Source organism: Polyergus mexicanus, unplaced genomic scaffold, assembly GCF_030449975.1.
Source record: "Polyergus mexicanus isolate NDT 795.1 unplaced genomic scaffold, iyPolMexi1.0 SCAF_9, whole genome shotgun sequence".
NCBI lineage: Eukaryota > Metazoa > Arthropoda > Insecta > Hymenoptera > Formicidae > Polyergus > Polyergus mexicanus.
This window is the reverse complement of record NW_027223329.1, coordinates 9454833-9477775: the sequence shown is the minus strand read 5'-3', so window position 1 is coordinate 9477775 and position 22943 is coordinate 9454833. Positions and strand designations below refer to the sequence as shown.

The 22943-nt window shown below is 31.2% G+C and overlaps 4 protein-coding genes across 6 annotated transcripts; 2 read left to right on the top strand and 2 right to left on the bottom strand.

Moving 5' to 3' along the window:
- Positions 1–18: 18 nt before the first annotated feature.
- On the top strand, positions 19–2937 carry Mrn (general transcription factor IIH subunit 4 marionette). Its single transcript, XM_070301462.1, has 7 exons — positions 19–942; positions 1249–1373; positions 1491–1696; positions 1884–2057; positions 2139–2225; positions 2321–2536; positions 2636–2937. Exons 1-7 carry the CDS (start codon positions 432–434, stop codon positions 2715–2717), a joined length of 1401 nt encoding a protein of 466 aa, XP_070157563.1. The 5' UTR covers positions 19–431; the 3' UTR covers positions 2718–2937.
- Cycc (cyclin C) lies at positions 2564–5433 on the bottom strand. 2 transcript variants are annotated; one of them, XM_070301464.1, is made up of 6 exons: positions 5350–5433; positions 5003–5162; positions 4818–4924; positions 4293–4499; positions 3949–4200; positions 2564–3866 (listed from the first exon to the last, which is right to left on the bottom strand). In XM_070301464.1, the coding sequence occupies exons 2-6, from the start codon at positions 5032–5034 to the stop codon at positions 3664–3666; spliced, it is 801 nt and encodes a 266-aa protein (XP_070157565.1). In that variant the 5' UTR covers positions 5035–5162; positions 5350–5433; the 3' UTR covers positions 2564–3663. The 2 variants fall into 2 exon arrangements, with proteins under 2 accessions (XP_070157565.1, XP_070157564.1); XM_070301463.1 differs by lacking the exon at positions 5350–5433 and adding an exon at positions 5242–5337.
- A 6536-nt stretch (positions 5434–11969) lies between these two features.
- On the top strand, positions 11970–19628 carry Traf4 (TNF receptor associated factor 4). Its single transcript, XM_070301154.1, has 6 exons — positions 11970–12483; positions 16794–16898; positions 16977–17138; positions 17325–17642; positions 18178–18438; positions 18657–19628. Exons 1-6 carry the CDS (start codon positions 12310–12312, stop codon positions 19008–19010), a joined length of 1374 nt encoding a protein of 457 aa, XP_070157255.1. The 5' UTR covers positions 11970–12309; the 3' UTR covers positions 19011–19628.
- Positions 16612–21769, bottom strand: Psf2 (DNA replication complex GINS protein PSF2-like protein). Of its 2 annotated transcripts, XR_011447326.1 has the most exons (6): positions 21035–21769; positions 20811–20919; positions 20570–20731; positions 20415–20468; positions 18841–18987; positions 16612–17678 (listed from the first exon to the last, which is right to left on the bottom strand). XR_011447326.1 is itself a non-coding variant. In XM_070301155.1 (5 exons), exons 1-4 carry the CDS (start codon positions 21277–21279, stop codon positions 20424–20426), a joined length of 561 nt encoding a protein of 186 aa, XP_070157256.1. In that variant the 5' UTR covers positions 21280–21769; the 3' UTR covers positions 18112–18987; positions 20415–20423. The 2 variants fall into 2 exon arrangements, 1 of the variants encoding a protein (XP_070157256.1); XM_070301155.1 differs by lacking the exon at positions 16612–17678 and having other exon boundaries at positions 18112–18987.
- Between the last annotated feature and the right edge of the window lie 1174 nt (positions 21770–22943).

Below are 22943 nucleotides of genomic sequence, written 5' to 3'. Positions count from 1 at the left end.
TATAGATTTCCAGTATTGGTAGTAAATTTTGGAACATGACCTATATGACTACCATATATACCGTGTTCGGAGTTTGTCTGCATAAGTTGGACATTGTTGGAGATGGTTCATGTTTTTCTCTGCTTATTGATACACTGATTGATATTGACACGTTTCTCTATTACTGTTTTGAGAAGCCTTATTTGTTTTTCTTATCCTTTGGCATAAGTGTAAACTACATGATAAAATGAGTATAATACAAAGACAATTGCATATATATTATTTCTTATAACGAAATATTTGTCTTACAAACTTTGTGTTTGAAACAATTAATATTTTTCTGTTATATATTAAGCATCTGACAAAATGCTTATATATAAAAAATGAAATTGCATTATTAGATATTAAAATTGCTTTCACATTGAAATTGGAACTTATTCGTGGAACATAGCATGTCTAATACACCAGGTAAAAATTTATTAAGGCCGAATAGCCTGCAGTGCAAAAACTTACACGAGTATTTAAAATCACGTTCTCCTGATACTCTGAATAAATTGTATCATAAACCGCCTATATGTTTGGCTGTGTTCCGTGAGTTACCCATAATTGCTAAGCATTATGTTATGAGACTACTGTTTGTTGAGCAACCAGTGCCACAGGCAGTTATAGCATCGTGGTGTTCAAAACTTTATTTCGAAGAACATCAGAAAGTAGTGCAAATCTTAAATGAACTATATGTATGGAAAGAGGCATCTATACCTGGTGGGTTACCAGGTTGGATTCTAAACAATATCTTCAAGAAAAACTTGAAGATTGTACTGCTGGGAGGTGGTAAACCTTGGACTATGTCTAATCAGTTGGAAATTGACAGTAAACCACGCGACGTAGCTTTCTTAGATTCTTATGCATTAGAAAGATGGGAATGTGTTTTACACTATATGGTTGGTTCCCAACAGCAGGAAGGTAAGATTTCTTTCATAAATTTTTCTAAAAAGATTTAAATTTATGAATATTTTTTTGTTTATAGGAAAAATCTTAGGATTTTATGCTGATACCTAAGCTATATTATATTTAATATAAAGGAAATATATGTGTAATCATACTTTAAATGTTTTGTTATTTAAATATAATGTTTTTAAAGTATATAACTCTATATTTTAAATATACTCTTCATACAAGCATATAGTTTATATTAATATAAAGATAAATTACAACTATTTAATATATCTAACATATTTAAATCTAACACATTTAAATCTTTTACAATAGGTATATCTGCTGATGCTGTACGAATTCTTTTACATGCTGGTTTAATGAAAAGAGATGAAGCTGATGGAAGCCCAGTTATAACACAAGCAGGTTTCCAATTCCTTCTTTTAGATACAGCTTCACAGGTAACTATGAATTTTTATACCACTTATATACATATATATATACATATATATATATATATATATATATAATTTGTGCAAGTATTTATTAATTTATACATTGGAAATATTTTGCTCAAGGTATGGTACTTTATTCTGCAATATCTTGATACTATTGAGGCACGTGGTCTTGATTTAGTAGAGTGCCTCACCTTTTTGTTTCAATTAAATTTTTCCACTCTTGGCAAAGATTACAGTACTGAAGGCATGTCCGAAGGACTCTTGACTTTTTTACAGCATCTGAGAGAATTTGGACTTGTATATCAACGAAAACGTAAAGCAGGAAGGTAAATATATGTTTGCCGCGATGGAAATATTGTTAAAAGTTATTGATGAAATTATTATATAATTTTTTTAAATTAAATTAAAAAGTACAAAAAATATATTTAAAACAGATATATATGTAGATATAAATAATATGTAAGGTAATTCAAAGTTACTGATTTTTTTCATTAATGGTATATTTGTTGCAAGATTTTATCCTACTCGATTAGCACTAAACATTGCTACTGGTGAAAATAAACCTTTAGCCAAAGATACAGATAAAGAAGGATACATAATTATAGAAACAAATTATCGAGTGTACGCTTATACAAATTCCAACTTACAAGTTGCATTACTTAGACTATTCTGTGAAATATTATATAGGTATGTATATTACATATGCAAACATACATAATATATACACAATATATAAAATTTTAAAAAACTATATATTTCTATCTATAGATTTCCAAATGTGATTGTATCAGTATTAACAAGAGATTCCGTAAGAGAAGCATTGAAGAGTGGAATAACTGCTTCTCAAATAATAGGGTATGATATATCTCACATCAATATTGAATATATATGAATATAACATATCAAATAATCAAATAATATTTTGTATATTGCTTTATATATATCAATAGTTATTTGCAACAACATGTGAGCAGTCAAATGATAGAAAGAGGACCACCTATATTACCACCTACTATTGTAGATCAAATTAAACTGTGGGAAAATGAAAGAAATAGATTTTCGTTCAGTGAAGGTGTTTTATATAGCCAATTTCTTTCACAAACTGATTTTGAAGTTCTTAGAGATCATGCACTTTCTACAGGAGTATTAATTTGGCAAAGTGAAAGGTAATTATTATTTTAAAATCCCGAATATTTTACAAAATATAAATGGTTTATTATGTCATACAAATATCACAATTGAGACACTGTATCTTTATCTTGTAGGAAAAGAACCATGGTAGTCACCAAAGCTGGTCATGATGATGTAAAAAAGTTTTGGAAGCGATACTCAAAGGGTTCAAGTTAATATCGTATTAATAAAATCTAGTTATAAGCATCCTACATACATTATTGTTATGTTTCTTAAATAATACTACAAAAAAAATATTTTTTCAAAAAAGTGCCTAGAAAAACTGAAAAATTCTTATTGTCTCACTCTAATAGATTGATTCTTTTGATCAATGCCAAAGCTTTTCTCAGGTCGGATTAGGTTTTGCTAATGCGATTATGATATAACGAATTAATGACGAAAATTTTTATATATATTTATATAATAATATTGTCTCTATATTTTGTATATTCCTATCAATTACAAAATTTGTAAGACAAAAAATTATTTAAAATTATTAATTCGATAATTCGATTTATTATAATAAAACTTGTTGCAATTTTGTACATCATAATAAATGAATTTCATATTGGCAAGAATTTAATGGTCATATTCCGAAATTCTTTTAATTTAAGTTTTTATAATTTAATAAATTTAGTACTCAAATCATCCTCGATATCATATGCTTCGAATTAACACTTGTGATGGAAAAATAAATAAACATATTTACACACACAATACTAACATTCAATATATATACAATAGATACTGAAATTAGCATGCATTTGAACAAATTTTTACGAATTGATAATCCATTATACATATATATTAGATATTCAAGAAAATTTAATTAAATTCTATTATAATCAGTTGTAATGTTTCATAACTTTTGACTATCTGCTATATCGAATATTGAGGATAAAATATAAGAATATTAAGTGAAGCATTGTTATTTGTCATATAGTTTAAAATATAGCTTTATATAGAGATAAAAAAGTGTCTTTTGCAGATATAAATGCAAAACAATATTCGTCGTCAACTCTATACATCTCTAATAGCGATATATACGAGAGACATTTTTAATTGAAGTATTTGCTATGTATTAGCATGAATTCCAAACATTTGGCGAATAGGGAATTTGATGTCAACGTTGTGGTGCTGCTTTTGGTTTTGGCATTTTAGCTAATAAACCTTGAATCTCGTTCTTTTCATCATATCTTTTCCATAATTCATACAGATTAATTATATATCGTGCTATTTCTTGGATTTTTTCCATATCTGCATTTAATTCTGCAAACCATGATTTAAGATCTTTCTGCAATATCACACAGGCTATTTGCAGACAACCTGTAAAAAATGTAAACTATTAAATATAAATAAAATTTTTTTTTGTAATATACTAGATTATAAAAATAATATTATTGCTTACCAATAGCTATTTGATAAGGTGGATATAATAAACATACATCTGTTCTTAAACTGTCATTAATAATACGCCATGCAAGAGTAAGTAATTGATCATCTGGTCCCACATCCTGAATTAAAGTTAACAAGGGACGATATGGTTGATATACTATTAAACAACAATCCAAATGTTCCAAAAGATAAAATTCACATTCTAAAATGTGATTTGTACGATATGGAAATTCTTGCGTATATGCATAATTAAACTTGTTTTTAACTATAAAAAAAGAAACAATAAAATGGATTCATTAGTATATTAATAATCAGTAAACTATAAAATAATACATATAATATATCTACAGAACTTACCTACAGTTCCCATTGTTGTTATTAATCTAGTATTGGAAATTACTCCAAACTCTTCTACTTTTGATGCCAAAAAGACTGCTGTAGGAGCTAATAATAGAGGATCTATACATTTTAAGCTATTGCGAGCATAAAATCTTTTAAAATAAACTGTTGCAGTAGCTATCACTTGTTGCCTCAACTTCAATTGTTCACCTAACATTTGTATCACTAATAACAGATGAGTATACATAGTTACATATACATATGGACTGCATTATATTTGTAATTATAGAATATGATTGTATAATCTTTAATAAAATATATGAAAGAAATAATTCTCTCTCTCTCCAGCTAAGTAAAATTATTATATATGAATTTCTTAACATTATTAATATCAATTTTATATTTTGACTAACATCAAATCATAAAATACAGATCTAAAAACTTAACAATCTGTCAAGATTGTAAAAACATACAAATACAAGTTGCTTTTTCTATAATCTAATAAATATCTCACTATATATGCAATTTATCATTTCAACTTACTATTAGAAAAGAAAATAAATATTTTCTGATATTCTTCCTCCGTTAATATTGATAAATCATGTTGACGTTCTCTAACCAAATCTTGTTTATCCAGTAACCATTGCTGGCTATTAAAAATAAAAAATATAGTGAAAACTACATTCTGTAAAAATTTATTATGATATAATATGCAAAAATTAACTTACTGATGTGAACTTTGCCAGAAATTGCCGGCCATTTTATAAATAAATTATTCAATCCTAAATTGTGATGCGTCAAATGGTACTAATTGTTCGAATTCCTAACTCTTGCTTCGGGTGTAATAATGATTTTCATATTTTTTCCACCGAATTTATTCTGAATTTTCTTGAAACATATAGATATAAAAGTTAATGAATGTAATTGTGTTTTCGATATGAGTTATAATTAGAAAAAGAAGACTTACAATTATTCTTATAGAATAAAAACAATTATAAAAACATATTCGAATTATAAATGGAAAGCAACAATATATCAAGAAAGAACAAGCAAGAACAAAATTTGTACTCCGTACCATGAAGACTGCTGACTAAAAAGAGCATCAACTGTCGCTCCCACATGGATAAGTCAAGAAACGTCATTATCAGCTGGCGCTACTATTCACAAATGTGTGACAACTCTAGGAGTTTTATTCGAGGTTAAATTTGACTAATCAGAACAAAGGAACTAAAATTTCCTTCTTCTAATTGGTCAAATTTCAATCTTCAATATATAATTTGATACGAGCTATACGGGCTTAGAATTTAGAACCGGCTTTGACACTCTCGTATACCACCTATACTATACTAAACGGTAGCAAAATAATGGAATAATAATAATAAGCCAAGAAATCACATTGACAATGTTATTACAATGATATTTTAAACATGTAATGTTTTTAAATGTATATTTTTTTATATAATATATATATATATATATATATAAAATAGTTTCGTATATATTGTATAGATAGTTTTATATTATTATACACAGGAAATTGTCTCCTGCGCCTGCCGTCATTCGTCACGTAATCTGCCTATCATGACATATAGGGATCGCAATATTAATGTTTGTAAAAGTACGTGTGATGGACTACCAAAATTAAGGAAGACATATCTAAAGAAATTCTACTGCAATGCGTCAATAGTAAGACATTTTCAATTAAACAGTACAAATATACAGTCTGCCTTATTTTTTGTGCATAATTTTTGGCATCCGAACATGTTTCTTGATTATGATATTTTCTTATAATTCTTAAAAGGTGATAATAATTAAAAAATTCTCATAAATCTCTTGACAACACACTAAAGCCGGTTTTCTTCCTCTTTTTTTTTTATTTTTATTTTATTGAAATGCCGAAGTTTAGATATAAACAAAGAGATTTATTCCGCTTCCAGATTAAATCTAAATTTAATCTAGTTAAAAGCCAGATTAATTTTTCGCATTGAAAAAAAATTGATTTTACGAGTAGACTCTGCTATATAATATTTAGTTCTTTTCTATATTTTAATAATATACATTTTATGAGCAATACGCCGTAACAAACGATCTTTTCTTTTTCTTGGAAGGTTTTTTTTTCTTTTTTTTTTTTTAACTATTAATATGGGAGGGAAGGGTGCATTTTTTGCGTCACATGCGCCTTTTTTCATAATTCTATTCCTAAATATTTGACAAATTTTCATTCTTTTATTTTCTGTAATATTATTGAGTCATTACTACACGTAAAATATATTAGCTTTTATATCGCTTCTCTATCTCTGGCATTTCTCAGCACTTCCTATGTTCCGCCAACACGTTCACCTGTCTACCGCCACCTGCCTCCTTAACCAACTGCATACGGCGTACACGCGTCACAGTCGTGTATGCTCTGCTGTTAAGTATAATATTCTAAGGGACTTTAGTTCGCCTATATAGCACACGTAGTGGGGCCATGATCTTTCACCATACTACATACTCTTGTTCCTGGCAATACGACCACGACCGCCAGCGGTTGTACAGTCAACGTTACGCTGTCGTTGATTACGGTCGTGAATCGAGTTGACTTGGCAGTTTTGATAAGCGACGTTTGAATATCGTAGAAGACGCCGAAGAAAGAGGTCCATCCGCCCGTTCGCGATACAGACTAAGTTCGACGAACTCTAAACGGGAGGAGCATCGGCTACGCGCGATATCATTCCCCCGTAAATGCCTTATCGGGATACTCTCGGAAATGTTTGCAATGTTCTCGAGCATTTCGTAAAAATACAGGATACAATAGTCACGTGGTATTGAACCTGCCGCTTCTACTATCCGAAAGAGCGAATATATATATATTTTACGATTATACAATTTTATAAATAATTTCCACATCTGAGAGATATTAGTGCAAAAAAAAAGTTTTAAACATACAAATTGGAGAGATAAGATTAGAGAATAGAAACGAGTTTTTAAGATAAATTTAGAAAACGGTAAATATAAGATAAACAAACGTTATTTTTGATCAAACGTAATCGAAACGAGAACAAGCCCGTGGTATTTATATCGATAACTAAAACCTCGCGAAAGATCTAACGATAACGCTTACCGATTTGCGATATAATAATTGCGATTTCTTGACATCGGACATTATTAAAGAGGGATCGTCCCTCGTTCAGCATGCCTGCTTTTCGTTTCTTGATGCAGACAACCGAATGTATCAACGTCGACTTATGATGTCAACCGGATATCTCAAACGGTAAGCTCTCGCTATCAATGTAATTATTTGACAATTTTGTGTACAGGAAACATAAAATTATATATCGATTAACGATGGTATCTAAAAAAAAAAATTTTTTTCTCTCTTTTTCTCCATAAAGTTGATTTTATTTTTTACTTTCCCTTATCTGTGTATATCAGCTATACAGTAGCGTGTATAGAGAAATAATACCCTTAGCGTTAATACTTAAAATATATATATATATATATATATATATATATATATATATATATATATATATATATATAATATAGGATTACAGCTAATAATAATTTATTTAAAAAATTGGCGATATTGAGTAAAAAAAAATCAAATATTGATTAATCGAAAAAAAAATAATCGGTTGAAAATATCAATCAATCAAAAGAGCCATCAGTTATTTCGGAAAACATTATCCCTGCCTAGAAACATACAGATATCATTTATGCATCCGACAGTACATACAATATGCACGTGGTGTATTATAATAAGAGCGAAAGAATGATCATTCCGTACCGATCAAATTGGGCGGCAATATGCCAATATCGGTTCAACGCAGCTGCTGTTGTCTGGCCTGGTGCATTTTAGAACGGGGTTGACAGCTGACAGCTGCGTTTTCGGTATAGCAGTTTTATTTTTTTTTTTTTTTTTTGCTTTACAAGTGCTTGGTTAATAATTAACAATCTTAAATGAAATCGGGAAATAAGAAAAAGAAAATAATAAAGTTAATAGTTTTTATACAATACGCTTCGTGTGCAAGAATATCATTTATGTTAAAATCACTGATATCGCGTTGACATATTTTTTTGCATTTAGTACTATTTTCTTTCGTCTTATATATCCTCAATTAGTTTTAACGTAGAAGAAATGAAGTGGAAAAAAATATTTAATTCAAAATCTAAGATAAATGGATATAATATATCAAATCTTTCTCTTTCTCTCTCTCTTTTTCGACGTTACCGTGAGGAATCCTCTACTAGTATTCACTGTCTAGTATTCAAAGTGCTGCAAAACTCTCCTTTCACTTAGTCTCTTTGCGACACCACTCTTTCATTGCGCTTCCACACTAACTATAGTTACGTCGATTACACAAGCATAAGTAATCGTAAGTTGACCGCAGAAGTCCAAATGCAAATACAAAACGAAACATTAGTTTATAAATACTTTGCTTTACTTGAAAGAAAATATAATTATTTTAAATCTATTGCAAGTTATATATTTTTAATGAAAAGCTTATAGAGAGAGATGATAAAATCAAAAGAAAACTATATCTTCTCTTTTTTAAATAAATTCATTATATGTGTTATTGTTTTGTATTTAAGTGATAGTCAATTGATTAAAAAAATCAGACTTGTCTTGAATAATATACACATTGAAATAAGAGAACAAGATCATTACGTTAATAATATATATATTATGAATTTGCAAATAATATATGAAGAATAAAATAATATAGAATAAAAAATTGATAAAAATAATATTGCCTTGTGTTTCTCTGTGCTATTATATTTAAAAAAAAAGTACATGTATCGAATGACTATTACAAATGTGCTAGAAGAGCAGATGTAGAGCAGGGCAGGAAATTCAGAGTTTTATATGTATAATATATACATGTACAAGAGGCAGCTGATACGAATCAAATGCAGACAGATTTCGTCTTGGAAAGAAGCAAGGATGTTTTTTTTTTTTTTTTTTTTTTTTTCAATGGCGGCAGTAGAAGTTGGTTTGTTAAAGAGAGATAATTAAAATTTAGAAATTATTAGGTATGAGTCATATATCAAAATCATCAAACACATAAAAATTTTGTAGATTATAGTTTTCTTCTCTAACAAAAGAGCATATTTCTCTGATGGATTTAAAAATTATTTTACTTTTATATTTGCATTGATCCTTACAGAAAATCGTACATTGGAGTAATTATTAACAAATTTGATGAAGAAGAAATATGAGAAGAAATCAAATTTTTCACATATATTAATGAAATTCTAATTATGCAAAATTTACTATGATTAAGTACTATAAAAATTTGTGAAGGAATCAGTATGCTAAGACGGGAATTATAATAGATAACGCACAACCACATGAGGCAGAAGGCACAAAAGAAAGGTTGCCGATTAACGAGAGAAAAAGACGGAGGTAGATAAATGGAGAGAGAAAAGGTAAAGAAGAGAAGAAGGAGAGGGAAAAAAGAGAGAGGGAGTACGAAAGAGGGTGGGAATGAGAGAGAGAGAGAGAGAGAGAGAGAGAGAGAGAGAGAGAGAGAGAGAAAGAGAGAAATAAAAGTTTGCAGCTGCTGTATGTGACAGCTGCACACTTCCCAATATTATTCTCCGAACAGTATTCCGTCCTATCCTTCCTCCGCACATACGCTCGATCCCTCCCATCATCTTGCCAGGTGTTCCTTGTATCGCCAGCACGCTTCGAAAAACCCTCCTTTGTCCCCTCAACAACGCTCCGTCTGTAATGTAGAACGTGTGTAGACCCGACGAAAATCCTTACTTCTTGAAAAGAAAATTTATCCGATCGCGTGGAGAGTCTCGTGGAGATTGCTCGCACATATGGCAGCTTCATATGCCACCTTTAACTTCGCGATTGAGGGTAGATGCATGCGACGTAAAGTATAGACGTATCGATGAATGATCGATTGAATAATATTATTCAATAAACCTTAAAAGTAATTTCATTATACATATTTAAAATTAAAGCATGCACAACGAGATGAAACACTCTTTTTTATGCAATTGATCACTAATTCAAATATATATATATATATATATATATATATATATATATATATATATATATATATATAATTTATTTCAGCATTAAAATTTGTTTATAAATTTTTATTTATATATCTATCATTTTTAGTTCCAATACAAAAACATTTCCATTCTTTCATGTTTTTTCTCCTAGACTTTAATATATAAAAATACATATTTATCATTCATTTTATTTAACTCTCTTTTTGTTTGTATTAAGGAATTTAAAACTTTTAAATCCTCGATAAACAATTTAGGATTAATAGAAGGTTAAACGATCAAAAATATTAAACGACAGAATAATTGCAACAACATCTATTACGGTTTAAAGCTGAAGTGATTTAATGAGCGGCGATAGTGAACATTCAATAAGTGATTAATACGCCCAGATGTTTATTCGCTCATTCAACGATTCGGCTTCGAGGCATGACACGATACGCGGTAAATCGTTTTTGCGACTATTGGAATATATCAAGATTTAGAATAGTGTGACCGGGGTCACCGGCCAAGAGAGACGATTCGAGAGATATCCTGTAGCCGATCATCTGTGGGGGGAAGGTCGAAGAAGGCCGTGGTTAGATCTCTGGTCTGCGCACAGTTGAATGCACGGGCATATCGCGGCATATATGTAGTTCCGGCAATGTCGTTATTCCCTTTCTCCTTATACTACTCTATAAACTTGCACTTGGCAACACGTGTCTCTCTTCTCTTGATCGGACCATCGATAAATTCTTTTGTTTCCCCAAAAAAGACGTATCGAAGTCGTGAGACGAAATCGAGTTCTGTCGTACAATTTTTTCATATATATATATATATATATATATATATGTTTTTACAAACGCTGATTAGTTTCTTGACGGATATATCATAGAAAATCATTGCAAATCGTAAAAATCATGCAAACGTTAATAGATATAGATATTTCAACAGTCCTCAGCTTCGCAACAAAGTTTAGAACAGCGTCTAATTAGATCGTGAGATGATCTTAATAAGTACGCTTTGCAGGATCCAAATTGTTCGTCTAAATCGCTCTTTCCAAAAAAAAAAAAAAAAATTATTTTACATTCATATATTCTTTCATTAATGATCTGTATCTCTTTTATCTATACTATCTTCTCAGTTATCTTGTTCTAAAACGAAAGTCTATTCTTGCGAGAGAAGATTATGGTCTAAAGATTAGAGATTTACCAATATCTTAATCTTGACTCGTTATCTTCTTACACCTCCGCAGAGATAAATCAGCTGAAAAATAAAATAAATTAAATTAGATTAAATTAAAATTTACATCAATATTGACGTGACTGTGTGAATATATATCTGTGAATTACGTAAAATTTTAATTTAGAAAATAAGTCGCTTATACTCGTGATCAATTTCGTCATTTGATATCCCGTTCCTTTTCGCGAAAAATTTTATGGGATACAACAACTGATTGTAAGATACGATGAAAAACTTCATTACTGAAAATTTTATACATTCGTGTCACGTTGTGGACCATTCTTTACCTCACGGAGTTTCTCCCGGTCCTTCCAATGGCTCTCATGGCTCGCGACCGATTCTTTCCCCCCTTTTCTCCTTCTTCGCCGTCTCTTCCTCCTCCACCACCACCATCGGTATAACCACCACCATCGCTACTATCATCGTCATCGTTCCCATCGACACCATGATGCTCGGTCCAGAGGAATTGCAGAACTAGTCGCAGCCTGTCGCAGCTTGCGTGTTGATATCTCGGGAAGTGCTTCTGATTTAAAGTACAGTTTGTCAGATTCCTCGATGATCAGATGCCATGTATAATTCGGCCAAAATTTGGCTCGAGTTATAGGATTGTGCTCGAAACGGCTTTTAAAAAAATTACAAAATTTTTTTTAGGAAATTTTGCAAAAAAAAATATATATATATATATTGTAAACACGCGACAAGAAGAAGGTATCTGCCTCTCCAGAAAATTCATATATGTGAATCGAGAGACATCTCGATTTTTATATTTACGCGAGTGACATTAGTGCATTTAACTTTGAAGATGGTGCGCGGTCTTTCGCAGTGGACCAAAACTCTGAGTTTCCCAGCGAGGGTGTCACCCCAAAGACCCGTGAAAGAATCCAAGATTTTTCACGTAAGTCCCAGTGCTAGTCCCACGTCACCGCCCAGCCCGATCAACGACACGATGGACAAAGCGCCTATAATTACTGACGAGGTTGGATATATTTGTTTTTCTCTTTTTGTCTCGTTTTTTTTTTCTCATTTTCCTTGACTTTTAATTTAATCTTTTAATGCAAAGCTAGTATTTTTAACGTAATAATATACAATTCACATATTTTCGTTTTCTTATATATATATATAATTTGAAACAGACGACTGATTTATCTCTATACGCCAACAATAATAATAATCAGACGTAACATTCGTCCGTTATTCCGTTATGTAAAATTCCGTTTTCCCGGTCGTCATTCTGATGTCAATAAGCAAGTCACGAAGGAAAGGAAAACGAAATGTTTAAGTACAGCGGCGGAAACGGTGATCTCGATATCGATATGATTTTCGACGGGAATAAATTTATCACGATCCCATTGAGAAAAATTGTTGATTCCGAGATGCGTGCGCAAGAATTTCACATGGAAACGGTTCGTCTTGACAGTCGACTCGCATTTCAATATGTCGCTAGATGCTGTGCGAACTCGACAAGACACTTGGCACTTGGCCCTTTCTCGCGTCAATATGATTCGTGGAATTTCTGTGCGTGAGCATGTCCGGTGCCGTCTCACTGGAATAAAATGTTAGACGGAAGGCTCGTCGATGGCAGCGGAAGCGTGGGAATCGAGCGTAACAGATGGCCTCGACCGCTTCCGAAGTCATTCGACTTCTCCTCTCTTATTGCGCAGCTCATCCCCGATTCGCACGTGCTCGTATCATCATTTCGCCGATACAAATCGCCAATTAATATATCATCGTATAATACGAATATATTATATGATATAATTTATTTAATGCAATTTTCGAATTTCCAATTATGTGAAAGGAATAATAAAGAAGTAATTAAATTTTTTCGGAGTTGACTGGTATCAGCACAAATACAGCATTGATCCTTAACAAAATATAAAACAAAAAATGTAGTCTTTCAAAGCTTGAATTTTGCATTTTAATTCTTGTTCGTATAAAAAAAAAAAAAAAAAAAAATTAATAAATAATTAATTTTAATACAATAATTCTTTTCCCTGCTTTTACGTTCTCAGATATTTAGATGACATTTTTGATAATTTTGATTAATTTTAATTGATGTCATTACATCAAACTCAAAATCATAATTCTTAAAATAGCTACTTTTTCTCGAAGAAAGCCACGTTAGAAAATTTAAAAATTTTTATTGAGAATAATCCTATTCAAAATTTTCATTGAATTCTAATCAAAGTATTTTTTTTTCTTTTTTTTTTCATTGACATATAAAAATAAATAATGTAAATAATTTATAATAAGATTGTTAAGAAGTAGCGAAAATAAAGAAGAGAGGAAAAGAATCTCATATTTATTTTATCCCAATGAGGATTCCCAAATTAATGCATCATACCTGCTATATTGGCTCGGAATCATACATATATATGTATTCTTTATTCAACTGCACATGCGAATTTCGAGTCCAAGTAAAAGCCAGTCACGCGCGATCTTCCATGGTTCCTCTGTTGTTTGCGTTATCCGGGAATGCGAGAAAACGCAAAATGGTTACGAGTGTGCATGCAAGTAATTATTGTGTGTAATATTATAAAAACTCGACTTCTTTGCCCGCCTCTCTCTCTCTCTTTCTCTCTCTCTCTCTCTCTCTCTCTTTTCCCACGACAGCATTCTCCGGTTGGGCTACGCGCCGGAAGCGGCGCGGCTCTATGTACGCGCGTTTTTTTTCATCGTGCATTGTTCCATCGTCGCGCATTCCATGACATAAACTTCTCCATGCCATGCTCGTTCGTGAACGAGAACGTTACGCTCTGCGGCAACCCGCTACGAAGGGAGATAACGCGGGAACTTGATTCGTTCGTTCCGCGTTCAATATTATAAAGTACCCGCATTTTATCTCAGAATTTCTGTCGTTAAAACGACATGGACGATCGTTGTCTCTCGTACGATATAAATGAACGTATTATATATTTTATTCTGTGCGTTCAATTTACGCACGATATCATTCTTAAAATAATTTTACATCAAGGTTGAAAATTATTTTTCGAAAAAATATCAGAATAATAATCATCTCGTAAACTTTATCACGAACTTGCCACGAATTTATAGAAATTATTAGGAGCAGGAATCTATCCGAAAAACTTTGCTATCTAACTCGGACAAAGAACTATACCTTAGAGAGAAAGGGAAAGCTTATACTTTTTTTTTCAATGGGAACCCCAAAACATCTTTACTATTTATTATATAAATTCTTCATTTCAGTTATTCACATTTAAAAATTCTTTAATGTCGCTAATATTTTCATACATAAAATTAAATCATAAAATTAAAAGTTATTTACATATATAATTTAACAAAAAGAACAAATTTATAATTGGAATATAAGAAAAAATTTTGATAGAATTATAATCAGGAAAAAAAAATAGAAAAATAATTCGTTTCTTAAATATCTTCTCTCAGAAGAAAATGTGCTATATCACTTTTTTTTTTTTTTTTTTTTTTACGTGTCTCGTAATCTTTCTCAATTCATTTTAAATGGTTAAAACAATTCGTCTTTGTTGCCTCGCTATGATATTGTTCGATTAGATTCGATCGTGTTTTTTTTTTTTTTTTTTTTTTTTTTTTTTTTTTTTTTAAGAATGAGGAGGCGGTGGGATCAACGCACACATGTCGCGTCGTATGTTAATTTTCAACTATTTGTCAAGGCCATACGTTAAAATTCGAAAAGAGAACGTCCGGATTGAGCGCGAATTCGCAATAGCAGAATTCGTTGGAATATCCTGTCTCCAAATCTGGACGAGAAGGGGGGGAAAAAAAAAAGATTATATCTATTATAATTTATAGCCGTTCGCATCATTATCAAATCGAGCCGTATTAAAGACATTTTGATAAATAATCAGAGAGTGTTTATAATCAAACTAATACACATAGATATAAATATTCGAATTCGTAATTTCTTTAATGTAAAACTTAAAATTGAATAATATGAAATAATGTATTCTATGCAACCTGAAAAAGCAATATGAATTAATTGTTAATATAATAACAACATTTGTCTGTTAGGTTTGATTATATCGTATTCGATTCGTCAGAGCTAAACGAAAGAAAAAAAAATTATATCGACCGATGACGGTATTATTGAGCGTTGAAGATTGAACATTCAACATGCTGCAAAAGCTGCAAAGAATAAATGGAACGTATGAAGATCGATTGTTATCGTCTGTTATTTTACCGTAATATGCCTGTTTGTCGTATTGCTTAGCTATTCTAATACGGGGAATCTATAATATAACTTGAAATGTTTGCTTTTATTCAAAAAGAGAACTTACGTATAATGCAGAAATTTCTGAATTTATTTATTATTATTATTAATAATTCTATGACGACCTTTTGTGTGTGTGTATTTTATATATATATATGTTTGCATATTTTTATATATTTCGACTTTTTTCAAAAGCAATCTGGAGGAAGAAGACAGGTTCGTCTCTTTCATTTCTTTTCTGTTATTTATATCTCGCCGCTAACGACTAGCTGGTTGCGTTAAGTTCCTCGACCTTGCCGGTCGTGCAAGTTTCTGCTTGCGAGCATCTCCGAACGTGCTCGCACACGTATTTAGAAGCCGGATGCACATTTGTGTACGACAGTATATAAATGTTAGTGTCGTGATTTCCTTTCCTCACCAATTTCAAGGAAACAAATTGGCCCAATAGGTCGAATGCAGGAGAAATAGCGAGAATGCATAAACTCGTAACGACATACATATTAATATATAAATTATTATGCCATTGGAATAATTATCAAATAGCGTAGTCGGTTAAGTCAATAGATGATGCCCCGATAAATAGATACAAAGTATTCTTAGATTGCGCATCACCCACGTAGTTCTCAGCATGTGGCTGCATCTCCCACAGTGCCATACCCTGCTTTGCTATTTTGAAGAATAGGCGAACAATATAATGGCGTGTTCGGGAATAATTACTGACAATTAGGTCAGACATAGATTTGAACGAATTGAACGATTTAAAATAAAAAATTATTCGAGTTTCAAATTCAAACAATTCATGTAATTTGAACGATATCATTTTTAAATCATTAAATATGAATAATATATATATATATATTATTGATGATAATTTGTAATAATGCACGATTTACAGCAATTTGTACGAATACGCAAGACAATAAAGTTATGCACTTCTCAATTTTACAAATTTTGATCAACTGATAATCTGATGCTTATAATTCGAGTTATGGCATATACTCGCCGACAGTTTTAAGATCTTTACAAAGGATAAAGAAACAAAAGCAAATAATATCTTTCATCGTTCTGGTCTTTTTCAGACCTTCCAAGACACGGAGGCCGAAAAGGCAATAATGGGTTCAGTCGTATACTGCATACATCACAAGGATGGCTGCAAATGGTCTGACGAATTAAGAAAATTGAAGGTAAGATTTTTTAAAATAGAATTTGATATCAGAAAAAAATTTTGACAGATAGACAAATTTAAATCTCGCTTTTATCAGGCGCACTTGAATACATGTAAACATGATGCGGTTCCATGTGGCAATAAATGTGGGGCGATGATTCCCCGTGTACTTATGGAAGACCATCTGAAATATACCTGCGCCCAGCGTAGGGCTCGTTGCGACTTTTGTGCCAAAGAGTTTACTGGACATACTTTAGAGGTAGAATAATTTTATCGAGCAATATTAATTTTCTACTTTAATTTGTTTAATTATCTTCTTTATGTGAAATATGGATATTCCATTCAGCAGTTTCTTAAAAACTGTATTACTCTTATCTCTTGAAAAATCATTAGTTTCGAACTCTTAAAAAAAAAAAAAAAAAAAAAAAAAAAAAAAAAATTGCAGAAACACACGGGAACATGCGGCTATGAACCTCTATATTGTGAAAACAAGTGCGGAATGAAGGTGCAAAGGCGACACCTCGGACAGCACAAGTTAGGAGAATGTGCCAAAAGATTGGTCGCCTGTCGTTACTGTAACAAAGAATTCGTTTTCGATACGCTTGGCGCTCATCATACGAAATGCGGTCGATTCCCTGTTGCATGCCCTCATCGTTGCGAAACCGCGGTACTTCCTCGAGAAGATCTCGAGGTTCACTTAAAGGATCATTGCACCACGCATCTACTTTCCTGTACATTCAAGGACGCCGGTTGTCGCTTCAAGGTATCATTTTTTCTCATATTACAGTTTATATCCGCTCTGTAAAAGATAAGTAAATCAAAATGAATTGAAACAGGTTTATTTCTGCAAAATAGAATGTTAATGTATTTAGAATAAAAGATTAATTTATAAAGATTTCAATTATCTTTTATCTTTTTACATATTTATTGTATATACATCAGAGTGGGACTAAAATTTAATAAATTTATTGATTAATAATTATAAATAAAAAATTAATTAATAATTATATAATTTAAATTTTTAATCCCCATGAAATTAATCTGAGCCATTAATCGATTGTTTTTAAGTTTTTAATTATAACCAAAAAAATCGAGTAAAAGAAGTGTTGTATATAATTGCGATTTATTCAATCGATTAATAAATATTAATTAATCTTTAACTAATAAAAATCTTTAATTAATAAAAATATTAATCGACTATTATCAGTGAAAAAATAATTATCGATTATTAATCGTTAGTTTGTAGTCAAAATATGATCAAATTAATATACTGATATTAAAAATTTTGTTTTTTATAGGGGAACAGATTTTCGCTTGATAAACATCTAGAAGAATCCGCAAAAATGCATCTAAGTCTCATGTGTAGTCTCGTAACGAAGCAGCAACATCAAATAACCAGTCTAAAGTCAGCGATCAGCAAATTATCATTGAATTATACGGGCACACTTATATGGAAAATTACGGATTATGCTACAAAGATGTCAGAAGCGAAAGCGAAGGAAGGAATGGAGCTTGTTAGTCCACCTTTTTATACTAGTCAATATGGATATAAATTACAAGTATGTGGAATATTATACAAACAATCATTATATATATTTATTCGATTTTCCACGATTTAAAATCTTTTAGATAACAGAGATTTTTAATTTGTCTATCTTGTGAATTTTTTTAGTCTTAATAAATGTCTTTCGCGCGTTTGTATTGTTTATAGCTGAGATTAGAAAATTACAAAATATATCGAGTGTCAGTTTACTAAAAGAACTTTTCGATCGTACAGGCCTCGATTTTTTTAAACGGAAACGGGACCGGAGAAGGCAGCCACATCTCGATATATATAAAAATTCTGCCCGGCGAGTACGACGCGCTTCTACGATGGCCGTTCTCGCACAGCGTATCATTCACGATGTTCGATCAGACAGTCATTGCGGAGAAGGCCTGCAACATCGTGGAAAGTTTCATACCTGACCCGACGTGGAAGAATTTTCAACGGCCAAGTCGCGAACCAGATTCTCTCGGTTTTGGCTTCCCAAGGTTCGTGTCCCATGAGATGGTGAAGAAGCGACACTTCGTCAAAGATGACACCATGTTTATTCGAGTTAAAGTGGATCCTAGTAAAATCGTAGCGGTTTAAAAAATGCGTCAACACGATGATCCTACTAAACAACTAAACCATTACGATTATGATTACGAACTTTAATGTGATATTTCCGAGTACTCGTTTGAGCAAGGCATACAGTACTTATATTGCTTTAAATTATGTGGCAATAATGCAAATTAAAACCTCGAATGAAAACGCAAATATAGGCGGGAATTGTGTCGCCTATCTACGTCATGATAATTTTGTTTCGTTTGTTTAGACATATTATTACAAATATTGTTGACAAATGTAGAATTAATAACTTATTGACACTGCCAAACGATGCATCAAAATGTATTCATTTTCTCGATTTCTTAATTTTTTAAATTTATTACCATATAAATCACTTTCTGTGATGTATAATTTAAGCATACTGTATGTTAACCCTCGGACAGAATGGATGCGAGTGTGAAAGCCGCGTGCATGATGGAGGCTAGGTTTATTTTGACTCGTAACAAAATTTCCTTTATACATGCATATACCAGATTAAAATTTTATATATATATATATATATATATATATATATACACTACACTTATATATATGATAAAACAAAAAATATATTCTTAAAATAAAAATTGATATTTTTGGACAATGCACAGAAAATATTTATTTCTAGCTAAATGTATATTTAATTCTTTTTTTTACACGAATTTTTTAAAATATTTTGAAAATATGGATTACATAAGTAATGGCATTCACAGACGAAAGTTTAATATATGCTATTAATTTTACCATTATTCTATGATAGCGATTATATTTGCTATCTTCCTAATGATCTGTCGTATTTATATTTATAAGATTATATCTTTTTTCACACTTTTAAAATATCTAACGAGTGAGCGAAAATCTTCGATTTTTCGAGTGGTCTTATAATCGCGACTGAAAGTTATTCTTAGGGAACAAAAATCAAAGATTATTAAGAAACTTTGTATATACTATATAAGCTTAAAAAGTGTAAATATAAGTGTGAAATGCCATATAATAATGGACAATGAATTAAAGTAATTGAGACAGATTGACCAATGTAAATATACACTTCTTATATATAGTGATAATGAGAAATGTGATTGAGATATGCTATAGTAAATGTAACGACTTGAAAGTAAATTGGTTAATAAACTTATTATATAATATTCATATGCAAAAAATATTTTCTTATTTTTATATGTAAATCCAATATATGTATATATATATGAAGGATCCAAGGGAAGAATATATAGTTGATTTCAATTATCAAAAAGTATAATATCTAAAGAGAATTTTTCATGACATAATAAAATATAGGAAATAAATAAGATTTGTTAATTGTAAATCAATAAAGTGTAAAAACTCTAAAAATATTCACATTTCTATTGACAATATAATAATAGCATTATTAAATAATTTCATATTTACTTTTTCCTGTTACATACTTCCACTGTATTGGGAATTAGTTTCTCCTGTATTTGCCTGCAAAGAATAAAAATTAAATTATTATTTGAAGTGAATTATGTCAATAATGTCATATGTAACACTATATAATAAAGCTAGTAAATAAAACATCTACTTACAGATTGTATCCGTAACATTTGATCTAATGCATGTGGCAGCAATGGACGTATACTATTAATTTCCATCGCAGTAAGATGATCCAGTCTTGCATGCACTCCCTCGCTCTTCACAAAAGCATCAACAGATGTCCGCAATTTAGACATTCTTATATCCCATATGTCCTACAGCAATACAAATTCTGATTTTTTATTTAAATTTTTATTCTCTGTGCAAATGTTTATTGTGTTTAGCTTTACCTACCTTTACAGATGTCCTTATACTATCTGCATCAGGTATATCGTCGTTTGCCATGTTTAATAAGATTTGACTCTCGTCTATATAATGGTTACTAGGCATCTCCGTAAACAATCTAATGGGTAAAGTTTTTCATAAATAAATGAGTAAATATCGAAAGCATAAGATTATTTTGATCAAAATTGAACAGAAAAGTTTGATATTAGTAATCAGCAAAATTGTTCACGTACTTGGACATCTTTTCCATCTCTTTCCTATCATTTAGACTTTCGATATCCATCCATTCTTGGCCAATTATACGACACTTCTGTTTCTGCTTGAGACATACAGCAAGCCAAATTGGCACTTTGACAGGTAGACCGGCGCGAAACGGTCCAACTGAGCCCGAGATCAGATAAATCATATCCAAATTGAAATTCGGCACTATATTGACCAGTTGCTTCTCGCCAAGGAACTCTATGTTACTCGGGTCCATGTTTAATTCACTTTATGTACCATCTGTTTTTGCTGTCTATATGTTTAGAACCATTTCGTTTGACGTTTTCCAGTATGTTCCGGTCGATTCTAACCTGTTGAATCGTTCTGGACTCTTTCTTCATTCTTTATGAATTTCCCTCCATAAAGATGCTTTTACATGGCAGCATCGGGCGTCTGCGGTCTGCGCAGAAAATTATTCAGAATTTTATTAATTTTATTTATTTCCTTATTTATTATATATTCTCCTTATTAATTTTATTTATTTCCTTATTTATTTATTTGGTTATTTATTTCCTTTTTCTCTCTTTATTTATCTCTAGGCAGGTAGGAGTGGGGATACCCATATATTATGTTCGTCGAATGTAAATGAGATATTAGGAGAATATATTTTACAAAGAGGTAGGAATGTGCAGTTCACAATCAGTGTTTTTCAATATGCTCGAAAATTCGTCTGGGTTAATAGGAGAATATATTTTGCGAAGAGGTCGTGCGGTAATGCCGTTCACGAGCGGTAATGTTCTAAAACGCTCGAAAATTAATTTCTGAATTACTAGGAGAATATATTTCGCGAAGAGGTATGCGAAGAAGTTTGCGCAAGAGGTGGGGACTGGATCCGTGGGAGGGCGTAAAGTATTTCGCACTGATTGGTTGGATCGTGCGGCCATTAAAAATGGAGCGCATCTATGCCCCACCCATCCAACCAATCAGCACGAAGTACTTTACGTATATATTAGCCATCGGTCACGCTCTCTTACGGATCCAGTTCTCACTACTTCTTGCGCCGAGTAGCATACCTCTTCGCGAAATATATTCTCCTAGTAATTCAGAAATGAATTTTCGAGCGATTTAGACACATTACCGCTTGTGAACGCCATTACCGCGCGAAATACATTTTCTCTTATAAACTCAACGCGAATTTTTTCGAGGATATTTAAAGACACAAAATTAATACTCGTGACCCACATTACTTCTAGCATATCTCTTTACGAAATATATTCTTCTAATATCTCATTAATATTCATACAGAGAACGTAATAAATAAATATCCCCACTTCTAAGTTCCGTTGTCGGGAGCAATGTATAATATATATTATTATTATACATATTTCGCATTTTCATCGCGACAAATAGTCGCATGAATAAGTTATAAGAATTCGGGATATAACAATAAGTATGAAAACAACATATATATAGATTATATATGTGAAGATTTTATGACATCGATTTTATTTGCAATCTTGTAATACATATAATGTGCCTATCTGTATTAAGATCTTACATACGCGTTTTATCACGCATTATTGATATAGTGTAGATTGTAGATGAGATGATGCGTTTCAAAATTTAATGAAACGTACGACTTACCATAGAAATGTTCTCATAGAGATCCTACTGAGCATACAGATCCAATAGATGGACCTGCTGAACATAGTCGACTCGAAAATTAATAATATAAAAATATAAAATAGAAGAGGAAATAAAGAATTAATCGTCAATTTATCAACATTTATTTACTTAACATTAATTACTTAATGCAATTGGAATTTTTATTAAGAACAAAAAACTGCTAAAAATAAATATATATTTAAAGCTCTCGAGAACACAAACGTACTTAATGGACAGGACAAAACTCATTGAGAAGTAAAACAATTTTTTTCCTTA

Excerpts from the sequence above, each read along its gene's own strand:
- Cycc (XM_070301464.1), bottom strand. The coding sequence starts at position 5,034 with ATGGCCGGCAATTTCTGGCAAAGTTCACATCA. Across the intron at positions 4,925-5,002 it reads TTCTGGCAAAGTTCACATCA|CCAGCAATGGTTACTGGATA; the intron begins GTAAGTTAATTT and ends TATTTTTAATAG. Across the intron at positions 3,867-3,948 it reads ACCTTATCAAATAGCTATTG|GTTGTCTGCAAATAGCCTGT; the intron begins GTAAGCAATAAT and ends CATTTTTTACAG.
- Mrn (XM_070301462.1), top strand. The coding sequence starts at position 432 with ATGTCTAATACACCAGGTAAAAATTTATTAAGGCCGAATAGCCTGCAG. Across the intron at positions 2,226-2,320 it reads ACTGCTTCTCAAATAATAGG|TTATTTGCAACAACATGTGA; the intron begins GTATGATATATC and ends ATATATCAATAG. Across the intron at positions 2,537-2,635 it reads TTAATTTGGCAAAGTGAAAG|GAAAAGAACCATGGTAGTCA; the intron begins GTAATTATTATT and ends TTTATCTTGTAG.
- Traf4 (XM_070301154.1), top strand. The coding sequence starts at position 12,310 with ATGGTGCGCGGTCTTTCGCAGTGGACCAAAACTCTGAGTTTCCCAGCG. Across the intron at positions 17,139-17,324 it reads TTACTGGACATACTTTAGAG|AAACACACGGGAACATGCGG; the intron begins GTAGAATAATTT and ends AAAAAATTGCAG. Across the intron at positions 18,439-18,656 it reads AATATGGATATAAATTACAA|GCCTCGATTTTTTTAAACGG; the intron begins GTATGTGGAATA and ends TCGATCGTACAG.
- Psf2 (XM_070301155.1), bottom strand. The coding sequence starts at position 21,279 with ATGGACCCGAGTAACATAGAGTTCCTTGGCGAGAAGCAACTGGTCAAT. Across the intron at positions 20,920-21,034 it reads GAGATGGAAAAGATGTCCAA|ATTGTTTACGGAGATGCCTA; the intron begins GTACGTGAACAA and ends TTTACCCATTAG. Across the intron at positions 20,732-20,810 it reads GTATAAGGACATCTGTAAAG|GACATATGGGATATAAGAAT; the intron begins GTAGGTAAAGCT and ends GTATTGCTGTAG.